Genomic DNA, 16237 nt, shown 5'->3' with positions numbered 1-16237 from the left:
TATGAAAGCTTATTAGGGTACAGAGAAAAAAAGGCACACAATGGGGAAAAAGCAGGAAATGTCAACTTTAATCTCGAAATTTCCACTTTAATCTCGTAGTTTATTTGGTCATTAAAGTAGAACATCATAAACTTAATGTTAATATCGTTTAAATTGCTAGTTTCTCAAATCCCATCGTAACTAAAGTAGTACGTTAAATGCTTTGTTTTGTATTTGATGTTCTATGTGCTCTATGTGTGTGAATCACTACTTGCTTCTTAAACCAGCTTTCTCTACCTCCGACAGGACACAGAATCCATTACATTTATGATATTATAGCTCTCTGAATAATTAAAATACTGAGATGTATACGTGATATCATTTTCATGATGATAGGAGTTAAAGCATGTTATTAAACATGGGAGTACAGTGGTGCAGTGATTGTGCATGACCTTCGATAAAATAATTTATTGCAGCAGTACTGTCTCTTTCAAACGTACTAACCTCCAATTCCTGTCCTTCCTTTTCTTTCTCCAAATACCCAATCACCACACAGTCAGCTCTGTAATAGATGTTAAGCCATCTGTAAGCTTAGAGTGCTGATTCTTCAAAACTTTTAAGGAACATTGAAATATCTTCGTAGTACATGTTTAATTATTCTATCCTTCACGCCAGTCCCAGTGAAGCATAGCTTAGCGATACCATGTCCTTTAATTATTAACAATATAGATTATTTAAATAAAGTTAAAGTTTTATCTGTATAATATAATAAACATATTTTGCTGCATTTCGTCTTAAAAATGATATCCTCATCATATGTAAATACGCGCTTTATAAAGTGGCTCAGGTTGTGCAATATTATAACTGTAGTGCAAGTTTACAGTGAGGTAATTCTACTTATAAGTACAGATAGTTCTACAAGGAGCACTTGATTGAGCGCATTTAGAGCTCTTGAGATGAAACTCTTTCTGAACCGTGAGGTCCGTACAGGAAGGGTTTGAAGCGTTTGCCATGTGAGAAGCAGTTCAAATAGGAAGCATGGCTGAGACAGCGTGTACTTGATGCTGTATACCGATAATTCTCTTTCCGATCAGCTGCTCCGAGTGGTGCAGTGAGAGTAATATGGAAAAAGACGATCCGCTCTGGCAACTCCTATTGGGAGCAGCTGAAAGAAGAAGAAGGTGCAGTGAGAGTAACAATGCTAAAGCAGCTATGGTATTTAGAATAGTTTGACTATTCCGTGGACCATTATATTGTTACAGGTTAATTACAATCAGATGCATTAAACTAATAAACAATATGCGGTTAATTTCAGTGTATTTATAAATCTGCGTCAGTAATGTGGATCTAAAAACAGAAAGATAAACCACACAGGAACAGTAGCACTGCTTTGACGCTGGGTGTCGCCAGTCTGCAAAACCAAGCAGAGAACTTGCGTACGACAGGGTATGAGGTATCGTGGAAATGTGCCTAGCTTTATGCCAAGTTTAGGTTTTATACATCGCGATTTGAACGTGGAAACGTTTGTATGCAACATTTCTGTGTATACGCACCGTTTATACATGTGGCCCCTGGTCCTTTTCTTCTTTTCTTTCATTTACAATAATTCCTGGAGACTTTGTCTTATAACATCTACAGTATATATTTACATATAAGTCGGGTCTTGAAGCCCAAAAAATCAATCATAAAATTAGACCCCGACTTATAACCCCTTTCAAAAATACGACTCTTACATTTTTTTTTTACATCTTCCTGCTTCCTCCAATCTTGGACCAGTTTCTCAGATACATCCGAATTTTGTTGCTGCAGTTACCAATTTCTTTCGCAACTTCAACGACTTTTAATTTAAAACCAGCTTCATATTTTCTTCTGATTGAACACTGCATAGATAAGGGATGCTTTTACAATAAAGGTGTATGAGGGTGTGAAACACAAAAAACATAAAACAGTGCAAAAATCTCTTCGGAATAGTTTGGGTATTACCATGTGATCACGTAGGCACAATACATAGAGAAAAAAGGCAGTGTGCTCAGTGGTTACTCTTTCAGGGGAGCATTAGCATATTATAATCTCTTGGACTAATAGCGTGAGTTTTCTGCATTCAACTTATACGACTGACATTATAAAATACCAGAAATTATACGGTAAAATCAAGCCCCGACTTATGCGCAGGAGAACTTAAATGCAAGTATATATACAGTAGTAGACAATCTTGTTTAAAGCAGAGAGGCACACACATCCAGCTCACATGTGTACAGTAGTGGTCAGAACTGAAAATTTAAGTGTAGCATCCCATATTGGCCAAAAAAGCACAATGTTATGGGGTATAGGGAATTGGTTGCTATACAAAAAAAAACTTCTAACCTAAAGTACTGTAAGCAGAAACGTTAACATAGTTGGATGCTTGGGGATGGCATAGCTTGTGCAGAGTAACACACAAAGGAGGCAATCCAGAACGAAGTGCTCCACTGTATAATGTCTCAGATCAGGTTGTACTCTAGTCAATGAAAGTAAAAAGGCGAGACCACAGTTGCATGAGAAACACATGCCAGGTCAGATGGCCTGGTATGTGTGGTGTCATTAAGTCTATAGAGTCTACCTGCAGACTCCCAGAGCTCCACCTCTTTGAGGAGCCAATCAAATGGGCACACATTCTGATGAGGTTTAGCTGTCTTTTCATAATTCTTCAATGATCTTCTGCAATATGTCATTCGTATCTTTCTCAATCAGCCCATGTTAAGGTCTACTGTACGTCACATTTTGTTCTTATAAAACATACTTACACTATGGCTGTGATTACTGTTGTGAAAAGGTTGCCTTGCTCATGTGTAATGATAACTAGATCTTTTTTTTTTGTGGGCGTATTGCCTAATAGGACTGTCTCTCAGAAAGTGACACTGTCGTATAGTGCTGCGAGCCACAGGCAGACCCTGTTAGAGTTTATTCTGTGTAAGTTATGTGCAATTTGATTGGCTGTGCAGTGCAGCTATTGAATCACACAGATCTGAATGTCTACAGCTAAGACCCTTTATCATCAATTGGGCAGAGGGGTGAAGTAAGTAAGGTACTAGTCTTTTCATTTGAAAGCTAATGGTTAAATTCCTTGGATCACTGTGTGACTGGGTATATAGATCACTTACTCTCTCTGTGCTCCAATTGTAAATTAAAATGAAAACCTGTCTTGACTTATCACTTTGGATAATGGTGACCGTCAAACATATTTACAAATATTATAGATTTGAACCTTGGTACAAGTGATTCAGGCATGATGGGAGAGGCAGGATGTAATAAAACAAAAATCCATGGAGTCAATGGACCCTTCCTGTCAGGTGTCAGCAATGTAGGCACATGTTCGTGTCAAGTGTGCTTTTTTGGCAGGCACTCGGTCCCATGATGCAAGTGAAACAACAGGATATCTGAACATTGTTGACAATCAGGTGCATCCCTTCATGGCAGCAGCATACCCACCTTCAGGATAATGATCCGTGCCACAAGGCTAAAAAAATGTCCTGAAATGATCGTTGAAAAATGACAATGAACTTATCTTATTATGAGTGGCCTCCACAGTTACCGGGTCTTAATTCTGGTGAGCATTTATAGGACCTATAGGAGTGGAGATCCACAGCTTGCTAATTTGCAAAAACTGTGGAACACTTTGAAACCAGCATGGGTTGGAATATATGCAGACCACACTTTGGACACCTTGATGGTTATCCTGTGGCTATTAGGTTTTAAGTCTAGCATTTAATTTTTAGTACTGCCACTGCTGTCCTTGCTCGAGCCCTGGGCTCAACTCTTATATAACAGTTATGTCTTAATCCACCTTTCAGACTGACCCATTTTTAATAAACAGCACTCACCAATGACATAAGAGACTGGAGTTCTAAATTGAGACCTTGTAATTCTTTCTTCGATGTTGTGATTTCTGCCTTGGTTTCCGAGATGGCTTCTGTACTCTTGACGGCAGAGGTCTGAATTTCATCCATCTGCAAAATAAAAAGTGGAATTAAAAATAAACAAAGAGAAGAACTAAAATGAACACCCCAAGCGTGAGGCCTGGTTTCCTGCCAAGTTATGAATGTACTGTACACAGGTTTCCTCTTGCTATCTGCATCCCTTGTCATCTCCCCGCAGGTGCAGCCGGCGCGATTCACTGCAGCAGAAGGGTGGAGTAGGGTGGGGAAAATAAAGGAATACATAAAAAGACACAAACACACACACACACATATATATATATAGGCCTAGCCGCACAAACTGATGTTGGTAAATGCATCAGTGGGTAGGGTGTGGTATGTTGTGATACTTTAATCCACCTGCTATGTGGAAAAGTGAGCTAACCTTTCAGCTTGAATTTTAAAGCCTTATTATTATTTCATTTATCTAACAAGCCTTGTACTTTGGCTCAGTTCATCTAACTTTCTGCATTGTGATGCGTTGCTTCTTGGACTACCTACCTTCTTTAAGGCTAGACACTAATATTGTCTGTCATGTGTAACGATTTTCGCACAGGACAAGTCCATGGATCCCTTCTGATGGCTGTTAACAGTGCAGGTTGCTGTGTTGGTAAGAGTGTCATTGTGTTGCCTGTTTTCATGCCACAAGGACAGTGATTTTGAATGGCACATTAAGTCTGAGCATTGATGCCAGTCACAGGAGAGATGTATCCATCTGTGAATGGGCTTCATCAGCATTGAGCTGGGAAAGGTTTGGGTCAGTTCCAGGAACTTGACAGTAAATTTATGGGAACGCTGAGCAGAGCCGTAGGGGTTTGTAACTTTACATGTACAGCCAGGGTGGGCAATCGTTTACTGCCAAAAGTTGTTTTTTTTTTTTTAACAGCGGCAGTTGTTTTCATTTTGCTTTCAGTGTGGTAATTTTCCTTTCCCCTTTCTGAAGGTTATATGGATTGTAGAGCAGCCTCATAGGAATATGCCTTCATGGTAGACATGTCAAGTGGAACAGTTCCTGGGAGGAACTGTAAAATATCAAAAAGACGGCTGGGAAGGGGTTTTAAATCACTTGCCCAAGTCTGATAGGTGGTGTGGCTATTCCATAGAGTATCCCAGGGTTGTCTGAGAACTGTAGTCCTGACTTGGTCCCTGATAGCCACTCCTGGGAATTGGCAGCAGTGCTCTTATGGGGGAATTCAGCTAACTCAGAAATGGGTCTCAGCTATGCAAGAAGGACATCGGAAGTACTACTGGGTCACAGCCTTAAAGGAACCTAATCTCCACCAGCTAAGGGAATTTGGGCTCATCTGAAATTAAGAGAAAGGTTTAAACTAGTAGCTGAAAAGTAGGGCCATTTTTTTTGCATAGTAGGCCCAAGGAGCATAGCATTTGTTATTTTCTCTTGCAAATCCTTTGTCTAATGTCCTTTTATTAAAATTTTACTTCACCACAACAAATTCTGATCCTGAGTGATGATTGTTCTGGAGATCTGTTCACAAGTCCCCCTATCTATCTAACATTTTGTGTTTTTTTATAGGAAAGCAAAAGTAATTGCCACCAATTAAAAATAAATTTGTTGTTAACAAATGATGGTAGTGTATGCCTGTCCTCTGTCAGCACACCTGCTGTATTGATACACCACTGTGGGTCCCAGCATGCCTTTGCCTTTTTCTTAGCTGCCAAATGCCCCACTAGTGTCTTTTAGCTATTCAGACTTGAACATTTCTTCATATCCACCCAGGGTCATGGGCTCAGATGTTGGCACGGTAGTGAAGTTAAAAGTCTTGTTAGAGGGGAGAGTTATCAAATGGCCTATGCAACAAGTGTATAAAACTGAATAAACATAATTGTTATTGAATGATCTCCTCATCCATAAACCAAGAAGGTTACTTGAGCATTACACCACGCAAACTTGAGCACATCCATCCACAGGACAGAAACTGTCCCATGCAAAGGACGGGGTGAGAGCTCCTAAGTGGTTCATGACTGGCAGGGAAATTAACTGATTGTTAAATAGTAAATCAATGCATTTAAAGGCACCAGCTAAAAATGAGGGGTCATGCATTCAAGAAGTGACCGTGTAAGCACTTCTTCATGGAAAATGTCAAGGGATTTAGGAATTGACTAGTCAGTCATTAAGCAAACGCCTTGATAACATTTCAAAAGTATCTGGATATCAGGATATCTTAGCTGTTTGCTGAATAAACAAGTCTGCTGGGGCTGAAGTGCCACCTTCTGTGGGTCAGTCTTGTAATCTTATACGTGTGATTCTTCTTTGAAAGCTTGATAAAAATCTCTATGAGAAATGATTGAGTGGACACTAACTGGCACATTTTCTGAGCTGTTAGGAATCACAGTTAATCTGCAGTCTTCCTAAAGGGCAATTTCATGAAAAACAATCCAATGTAAAAGTGTCCCGTAAGTGGAAAAGTGTACAAAAAAGTGACATGATCTTCACACCGATCTCTGATACAACCTGATACAAATCTGTGGCAGTTGAATTTTGGTTTTTGAAGTTCTCCCAGATCAGTACAAATGGTTATCTTTTCTTTTTACTCCCAGGTTTACATACCAATGCCAGACTATGCCATAAGTATACCACAGATCAAGTGTACTAATGGAGCCAACAGCTACAAAACATAAGAGCTGATTACAACAATTATAATGACCCATCATAATCTTTGAATGAAATTTTCTCTATAACATTTGGCATCATGGGGTTAGTAAGCTGTGGTAATATGAATAATTCTTCATTTTTCCAATTAAGTAGAGAAATATGTCTGGCTGAGTCTAATGGAAAATGTCAATGAAGGTGAACAAAGACAAAATGAAGGGAAATGAAGCAGGAGTATACAAGCAATCAGGACAGAGAAGAAACAATAAAACAATACTGTATGTATGAGACAAAATAAAAATACAAAAGGTGATATCCACAAACTGAAATCTTTGACAAAGAGCAGTGTAGCATATTGTGAGGTTTAGTGAGAGGGGAAAATGAATAACATACACTATAAATTATGAGATTTTAGTGAGGTGCAGGGAGGCCTTCTTTGGCTTCAGTCCGAATCGCTAGTGAAATGTGGTAATAAAATCTCACGTAGATGCAGAAAGGCTCAGGTGTTTTTGTTGTGTGTCATCTGTTGCCATCACGACCACGCAGTATTCAAATGAGTGACTGGAAAAGCAAGTGTGCTGGGCTCCCCTAAACTAGTGGTTCTGCTGTCCCCTAGTGGACTAAGTGAAGAGACATATGTCTTCTTACTCATTCAGCAAGGGCTTTCTGAGTAGTATGCATTTTTATATAGGCATACTAACAGAAAAAAGCAACATGGAATGAGATCAATCTCTGATTAGATCACCTTCAGAGGTCACAGCAAGACAAAGGCCCCACTTAGTCAGGTTTGTGTGCACTTCTCACTGCTATAAATGTCATGAGAAGTAAGGAAGAGGGCTGTTGGCATGCTGCAGGCTAGGAATATCATGTGCCAGTGTTGAAAGATACTCCACTGTGTCCCAGCTGCAGGCATGGATTTAGCAGAGCACATCATCGTGCAAGATGAGGTCACCCTGGAGTGATCACGCTAGAACGGGACCGACATGAGAGACACCATACTTGGATCAGTGACAGGACACTGAGGGACAAGCTCCATGCTGCTGCCCTTACAGCAAAGCCATCTGCTCATACCTCCTACTAGATTTAACCCTACAGCAGGAATATGCCAGGACACACACATTCACAACTATCCTGAGGAACCAATGCTGGTTAGCAGGTGCTGCCTTGTCCTGTTTTCTCATCTATTCTTAACCCCATAGAGCACCTTAGGGCTCTGTTGCATCACAATCCTTACACTCTGCCTGCCAGTGACCATCAAATTTGTCAGATGTTTTTTGTTTTTTTTTTGTAGAAATGTTATAACATCTCACAGCTGTAAATTCAAAGGGCTTATTGGCTCTGTGGCCAGAAGTTTCAAACAGATGTGGGTGCAAGAGGCCATCAGACAGGATACAGAAGGACTGCAAGATGAATGTGTTAAGGTTCACGGTTTGTATTGCTTTCCTGTTGTTTTTGTTGTTTGCTGTCCTATTATTCTCATTTGTTTATTGTTATTTCAGCAATGAAGGTTGAAATTCTCATCCAACCATATGTTGCATTTCCATTATACAGTAAATAATTTATTATATCCTATATAATAAATATATATTATAAATATTATATTATATCTTATTGTAAAGTCTATTTTTTAATTGTTATTCAAGCATAGAGATGAAATGATTAAACTTCTGGCAAAATATTTGTACAAAATTGTTATAGACAAATTTGAATATGTAAAAAGTATAACATCCCCATTGAATGTCACAGGGGGGTCTAGTTATAAATCACTTTTATGGATTTACTGTAGCTTAGAAAGGAGTGTTGCACCAAAACAATATTTTAACCTGTTTGGTGTAACGGAATTCATGAAGCAGTCTAATACATATACTGTAAACTGGTGGTGGCAGTGTTGGCATATTAAAGGTAGCTAAATTCACCAAGAGGGCTTGTTTTAATGCTCTGAAGGAACAACAGGTCTCAACTTTGTGCCATGAAGAACAAGCATCTCTAAAAAAAGGAAAGTGGCACATGTTACACCTGGCACTGTGTCCTGGAATCACCAGAATGAAGGCAGCTGACTGTAGGTGAGCCTCTCCACCAGAGAGGCAGTGAAACGTTAGAAGGACAAACTGTGTGTGACAGCGGTGTCATAGTCTTTAAAGAACCAAGGATTCACTGGACCTACAGATGTGGTTCTTAAGCCCCAGGCTAAAAGGCTTATTTTTGTTTTGCACAGGATGGGTGAATTCCTCCGTTGTTGTCCTAGTGGTGGAATAGCAAGTCATGACATTAACAACAAGGATCTAGCTGTCCGAACTCAAGGAACAACTGCTGTCACTCAGAAACATCTCATATTATTAAACATGATTTGCTTTTAAATGTGAAACAAATGTATTTCATGTATGAAATTGCCACCCCTACCTTCATTTTGAAGTAAGCTTCGGCCTCATCCTTGTGCTGCTGGACTGACTTATCATACTCTGACCGCATTTTGTTCAGGGCAGTGGTCAGGTCAAATGACTTTACAGTGTCCACTTCAATCATGGAAACCGATGAAATGTCAGCGCTGATGTTTCCAAGTTTGGACTGGAGATTTGAGAGCTCCTGAAATACAGAAATGAGATCTGGTTGTTAAAGAGCTAGAGGTGAATCTCAAGGGTGGTAAAATGATTCTGGATAGACAAGTGCAATTTGAAAATATGTCTCTATTTTTTAAACAACTCATTGATGTAATCTTCTCACATGTCATGCACAGATACTTAGACGATTTTCACAACTGTTGCATGTAGGAAAGTACCTGCAACAATACTGACAACCTATTGATAAAGTATCAGAAGTACAAACCCACATAATAAAACTGCTGATTTGTGTAACCAAAACTTATTCATTGTTTTTTTGTTTTTTGTGATGTTCAACACTGTTAATAACTGTAGTGTTAATAACACAAACATATATTGTATATGTACAATCAGTAATGGCGCACTGCATGATAACATGCAGTGAATACACTTGACTTGAGCATTACTAGTTTTCCTTTCTTTCTCTGTACATTTAGCATTCGTTTGCTCAGAGGTTGATGCTCTTGCTGCTTCCTGAGCAGCTCTTCTTTTCTTCACCCTAGCGGCCTGCTTCTTCTCTTCTCTCGTCGGCATCTTTTCTCATTAAAACTGATTAAGTCGGTATTTGTGTTGCAATTACCTAGTACATTTTCATTAATTTAATTTTTCACTTAAGCTGGCACTTAAGTCTTCAATATGCCTCAAGAATAACTTAAGATATGAAGAGGTAGGGGAAGTGACGGCAAAGGTAGTAGGGATGAGAACGGCGCTCATACACATGTGCTGCACAGCCACCCTGCTGGCCGCTGCTGAGAGTTGATTCTACAATAAAATAAAATATAAATAAAAAGAGGAATAACCTTGGAGGTCAATCATCACCCCAAAAGTGGATAGTAGACGTCACGTAGTATATGTGTACCAAATTTCAGGTCAATATATCAAAAGGTTTGTGAGCTACAGGTGATTTAAAATCATGGACAGACAAATGGACAGCCATGGTAGCATATTATATTATATTATATTATATTATATTATATTATATTATATTATATTATATTATATTATATTATCCAACCCACTATATCCTAATTACAGGGTCACGGGGGTCTGCTGGAGCCAATCCCAGGCAACACAGGGCACAAGGCAGGAAACAAACCCCAGGCAGGGCGCCAGCCCACCGCAGATATATTATATTATATTATATTATATTATATTATATTATATTATATTATATTATATTATATTATATTATATTATATTATGGGTGGCACAGTGATAGCGCTGCTGGCTCGCATTTAGGAGACCCGGGTTCACTTCCCGGGTCCTCCCTGCATGTAGTTTGCATGTTCTCCCCGTGTCTCGTGGGTTTTCTCCGGGTGCTCCGGTTTCCTCCCACAGTCCAAAGACATGCAGGTTAGGTGCATTGGCGATTCTAAATTGTCCCTGGTGTGTGTGTGTGTGTGCATGCCCTGCGGTGGGCTGGCACCCTGCCCAGAGTTTATTTCCTGCCTTGCACCCCGTGTTGGCTGGGATTGGCTCCAGTAGACCCCTGTGACCCTGTGTTTAGGATATAGTGGGTTGGATAATGGATGGATGGATATTATATTATTAAGCAACTACAAAGGACATAAACACAAAGCGAAAATTCCAATATGTAATTTTTTGACAAAGTTTTCCTATTTAGCACTTCAATATATCGAGAGCATGTGGACGGTTGTTCTTACCTCTTCATGTGCTTTGGTGACGAAGTCAAGTTCACTGCTCAGGCTTTGATATTTGGATTCCAATTCAATCTGGAGTTCAGATGCAATTTCAATATCCTAAGAAGAAGAGATTCAAGGGACATTTACCTTCCGCATTTCTCTGTTTTGTCTTTACTTTTCAAGTGGGTTAAAAAGCAACATTCTAACAAATGCTTTTTTTACCTATATTTCTCTATATAATAATAAATCTATTTCTCTTCTCCAACAGATCAAAGCCTGCAACTAGATACAATTTTTGGTCCAGTAAACTAGTAAAATAATGAATAAAGTCACTAATTTTAAAATATGAAGGGACAAACTCCAGATAGTGGCCCGATTTTCACATAGGTTAAGCAAATGGAACAAATTACCATTACAAAAACTGGATTCTTTTAAATATTGAACTAGTGCATTCACCAGTTTTGCTAAAGAATAGGAAAGAGAGGAGCTCTGTTAGCAATAGACAGTCCACTTTTATATCAAGAATGCTACATGAGGGAGCTTCATTACAATAACACAAAATAATTTCTTACCCACCCATCTATCCATTATTAGACTTGGTTGATCCAGTATTGATTGAAGCCTACCCTAGCAGCATGGGTGCCAAGATATCAGCTAGCTCTGGACAGCTCACCCCTCTGTTGGAGGGCACACTCACTCATATTATGGTGATGTAGAGTGACCAGTGAACCTAACATACTAGTAATTGGAAAGAAAACCACAGAATCTCAAGAAAATTTTACAGTGATATGGGGCAGACATACAAAGTCCTTGCAGAAAATGGCCAGCATGGGATCAAACTCAGGACCCTGGAATTAATGGGTAGCAGTATTATCTTTTACACTAACTACACACACTGTCAATAAACCTAATCAGAAAACAAATTGCCCTAATTCACTATGATCTTATGTGACTGTTATACATTTTTAATGTCAGTAAAACATTCAGACGAACATCATCCTTTAATTTAGTTACACATAAAATCCTTTGAAAATGTTAACTTAATGATTCTTAATTCATTTACTCAAATGAACAACAAGCAGATTAACATTAGACTGCAATGTCTGATGTCTCCATTACTAATAAACACCCTCAGACACAAAAAAGGTGAACTGTATAAGCAATGTGGTGACTATGTTGGTTAGAAAATAGATGTGGTCACAAAACAATTCATGTTTCCTAATTTGGCACATGCATGATACTTCCAGGATTGTATCTGATCCAGAGACCCCCCAGCCCCCCCACAACCACCCCTTACAAACCCCGTTAGAAATGAATGTTCATTGTGCTACCATACCCTTTTCATCGCCATGATGTCATTTTCCAGCTGATATTTGACTCCCATTTCAAAATCCAGTCTGAAAAATTTTAAATAACAATTCATGTTGTTGTATGCAACTTTAGCAAACAAAAAATCACTATCGTTCAATGGTTTCCCATAAAAAGAACTCTTAACATTATATGTTCAGTATACAGTGGTTCATTCATCCATGTTCCTCACAGCCTAATCTGTTACAGTTTTGTGGGGATAAAGTCTGTCTGGGCAGATTCAGTCACAAGGCAGTAACCAAAAACAAATGGAGTGCCAGTGTACTCCAAGGCTTTTAACTCATTTCAGGATGTAAGGTGAAAACTGAAGAAAAAAAACACAGACATGGGGGAATACGCAAAATACACAGAAATAGTGACTAGTCTGGGATTTAAATCAAAGACTATGTGGAAGCAGCGTAATATTTACATGCACAAATACATACATATAGATATATACATATATGCAGGTACTATATATACCTCCTAAACTGGATTAATCTAATTTGGATTATGCCTATCTATCTATCTATCTATCTATCTATCTATCTATCTAGCTAGCTAGCTACATGTACATACTGTACATAAATACCTATGCAAACATGCATATATAGATAGAAATATTCAGTAGATTTCTCTAAATGTAATATAATACAATGTAATATAATAAATTCAAATTTTATCTGTAGTGGTAATATGATGGCACTTATTCCACGTAATCTTTTTGGAGTATGCATGTCTCACTCCCCCAGCTAATTACTTTGTTGCCCCCTAAGTTGTTCTATTGGGTTGGAGTAGCCATTTCCTGAAATGTGCCCAATACTCCTGTTCTCCACAATCTTAAAATGAAAACAGTGGATGCAGAAAATGGATATATATATATACATGTATACTGTATATATATATATATATATATATATATATATATATATATATATATATATATACAGTATATATAAACGAATGAATGAATGTGTATAAATATATTTATGAAATGATCAAGCAGATCATACTTAGCTTTCAGTTCTTCTGCTGTTCCTCGCAAGTTGTCCAGTTCAATTTCATATTTGATGTTATCCAAGGTTAAGCCCTCCAGGGTGTTTCTCAGATCGTTTAACTGGGCCTCAGGGTTGCCGCTGACAGACACATCAGTGGCCATAGGTGCTCCTCCGGTCAGCTGATTGAGCTGAGCTTCCAAAGCAGCATTTTCCTTCACCAGAAAGCGCACTTTCTCCATATATGAAGAAAAGCGATCATTCAAGGTGGACAAGGTGTGCTTCTCAGCAGCTCGGCTTGGCAGTGGAGGAGGCAAAGCAGGCATAGCAGCACCAGCAGTCACAGCTGAGCCGATGCTCATCCCTCCAGCTGCCAGTGCACGGCCCATTGCAAAAGCAGGGCTAGCAGCCAAGGCTCCAGCAGAGCCCAAATTAAAACCGGCTCCTCCAAGACCGAGGCCCAGATTTGCTGCTCCTAAGCCAGCTCCAAAACCTAAGCCCAAACCAGCTCCCCCACCAAGGCCACCTGCTCCCAAGCCTAGTGCACCTCCTAACCCTAAGCCAGCTCCAGCACCTCCACCTAAACTCAGACGGGACAAGCCTGCTGATAATCCCAAGCCACTGCCTGCATCCATCCCTAAGCCTCCTCGTAACCCTGAACTCCTGACTGTGGAGGAAGACTGAAAAGACATTCTGGATGACATTTTTCACACTGCTGTGTAGCTGAGTTATCGAAGGCAGCACAGAACTCCTGGGAGCATGAGCACAGCGGCTCTCGTCCGCGCTCAATTTATAGGTTTTGGATGAAGCTGGAGCAGCTCATACCTGCCCTTTGGCTGTTTTCCAAAATTTCAGAGCGTGCATTCCTCTTGACTGCGTCTATCCTGCAGCTATGCTTGATTTTTCTTTTAAAGATTTACAGCAAAATTGGACCTGTCATACTTTGAAGGGTATAGGGCATCAATAAGATGGATTTAAGAGTGTGTGACAAAAAAAGATTTCAGGTTAAGTATTTCTTAGTTATTAATCTAGCAAATTCTAGTTTCAATGGCCTGTATCTCCAACTTGTCAGTGTACATCTGACCACCTCAGTATAGTGGATGACCAATGTTAATGGGTACCAGAATCATTAAAAATGATTGTCCAAAAATTGTGATATTACAGAAAGCATAAAGCCACAAAGGTGGTGCATTTATAAAACCCAGCACACCTGTGGAAAAACAGGGGTTGTGAGCGTCAAGTCAGTATATGAGGGCAGGAAGGTGTCTACCTTGGGGTGCAAGTGGAGAAGGTCGGATCTGAGTAGTGACTCAACATGGACAACATTTACGATTTCTGTATGTTTCCAAGAAGACTTACAAGTCTGGCATGTAGTGCAATTATTCCCATACAGTTTTCAATGCATGTAAATTCTGGTGGGGCCATACTGGAATTGTCCTGTACATGTGCAGATTTCTATAACATAAACATTAACCAACACTGGCATTGCATTATAAACTTGACATCTGCTGTTTATGAACTTGTCACCTGAGTATGTCAGATTAGAAATCTCTGGACATGTCAAATTGCAGGACTCTGTTATGACTTTCCCATACACTTTCAGATTCCAAAGTATCACAAGCTTGCCCTTGACTGCCAGTAGCATGCTGCCTGACAAAGCTGGTGCTGTACGAATGCTTTTTAGGTACAGTATTGTATATAAGACATTAGACATAAGACAGTGAGCTTCTCTTATGTTTGTGAGGTCCAAAATATCCTTAAATATCTGAGTTCCTTATTCCTTGTTGCTGCATTACACTCACTGGCCACTTCATTAGGTGTTACCTTGCTAGTAGCGGATTGGACCCCCTTTTGTCTTCAGAACTGCTGTAATAATTCATGACATAGATTGAACAAGATGTTAGAAACATTCCTCAGGGATTTTGGTCCATATTGACATGATAGTAGCACAGTTGGTTCAGATTTGTCGGCTGCACATCCATGATGCACATCTCCCATCCCACCACATCCCCAAGGCTCTGTTGGATTGGGATCTAGTGACTGTGGAGGCCACTTGAGTACAGTGAATTCATTATCATGTTCAAGGAACCATCACAAGCTTTGTGACATGATGTGTTATCCTGCTGGAAGTAGCCATCAGTAGATGGGTACACTGTGGTCATAAAGGGATGGACATGGTCAACAGCAATACTAAGGTAGGCTGTGGCATTTAAATGATGCTCAGTTGGTACTAAGGGACTCACAGTGTGCCAAGAAAATATCCCCAACATGATTACACCACCACCACCAGCCTGAACCGTTGATACAAGGCAGGATGGATCCATGCATTCATGTTGTTAACACCAAATTGTGACCTTACCATTCAAATGTTGCAGCAGAAATTGAGACTCAACAATGTTTTTCGAACCTTTTATTGTCCAATTTTGGTGAACCTGAGCAAATTGTAGTCTCAGTTGCCTGTTCTTAGCTGGCAGGAGTGATATCCTATGTGGTCTCCTGCTGCTGTAGCCCATCTGCTTCTTCAACATGTTGTGCGTTCAGAGATGCACTTCACATTCCTCAGTTGTAATGAGTGGTTATTTGAGTTACTGTTGCCTTTCTATCAGTTCAAACCAGTCTGGCCATTCTCCTCTGGCATCAACAAGGCATTTTTGCCCAGAGAACTGCCACTCACTGGATATTTTCCCTTATGTGTCATTCTCTGTAAATCCTAGAGATGGTTGAATGTGAAAATCCCAGTAGAACAGCAGTTTCTGAAATATACCTAAACATGGTTTAGTGGCCCACAATTAGTGAATAGAAGGGTACAGACAAAGGGAGTCTTACCAAGATTAGGTTGCACTAAGTCTGATCTACAAAAAATGGCATGTAAGATAGACGAGGGTGTAGGGTTAGCAACAATCACCATAGGAAAAAAGCACTAGATGGGTTACACTACTCCACTACTGGATAAATTCCCTTGGACCACCCACTGTGGGCAGTGCTTTGGGGCCACAAACTGTGAGACTGGCAACTAAAACAAGCAGAGGAGACAGAGAGAGATAGAGAGAGACATTGGCCCACACTACATATTCATTGGACCTATCTAATCACATGATCCTACTAACTCTCT

General features: G+C 39.7%; 1 protein-coding gene across 3 annotated transcripts in view; it reads right to left on the bottom strand.

The window, feature by feature from the left end:
• Positions 1-13901, bottom strand: part of zgc:136930 (uncharacterized protein LOC563946 homolog) — a 40212-nt gene extending 26311 nt beyond the window's left edge. For all 3 annotated transcript variants that reach the window (XM_039753471.1, XM_039753472.1, XM_039753470.1), the window contains exons 1-5: positions 13144-13901; positions 12120-12180; positions 10805-10900; positions 8944-9126; positions 3840-3965 (exon numbers count right to left, since the gene is read on the bottom strand). In XM_039753471.1, the coding sequence (XP_039609405.1) occupies positions 3840-3965; positions 8944-9126; positions 10805-10900; positions 12120-12180; positions 13144-13829 (1152 nt within the window). In that variant the 5' untranslated portion in view covers positions 13830-13901. The remainder of the gene's footprint in view (positions 1-3839; positions 3966-8943; positions 9127-10804; positions 10901-12119; positions 12181-13143) is intronic.
• Between the last annotated feature and the right edge of the window lie 2336 nt (positions 13902-16237).

Source organism: Polypterus senegalus, chromosome 5 (assembly GCF_016835505.1).
Source record: "Polypterus senegalus isolate Bchr_013 chromosome 5, ASM1683550v1, whole genome shotgun sequence".
NCBI classification, from domain to species: domain Eukaryota; kingdom Metazoa; phylum Chordata; class Cladistia; order Polypteriformes; family Polypteridae; genus Polypterus; species Polypterus senegalus.
Note: the sequence above shows the minus strand (reverse complement) of the source record. Positions and strands in the feature narration are given on the sequence as shown.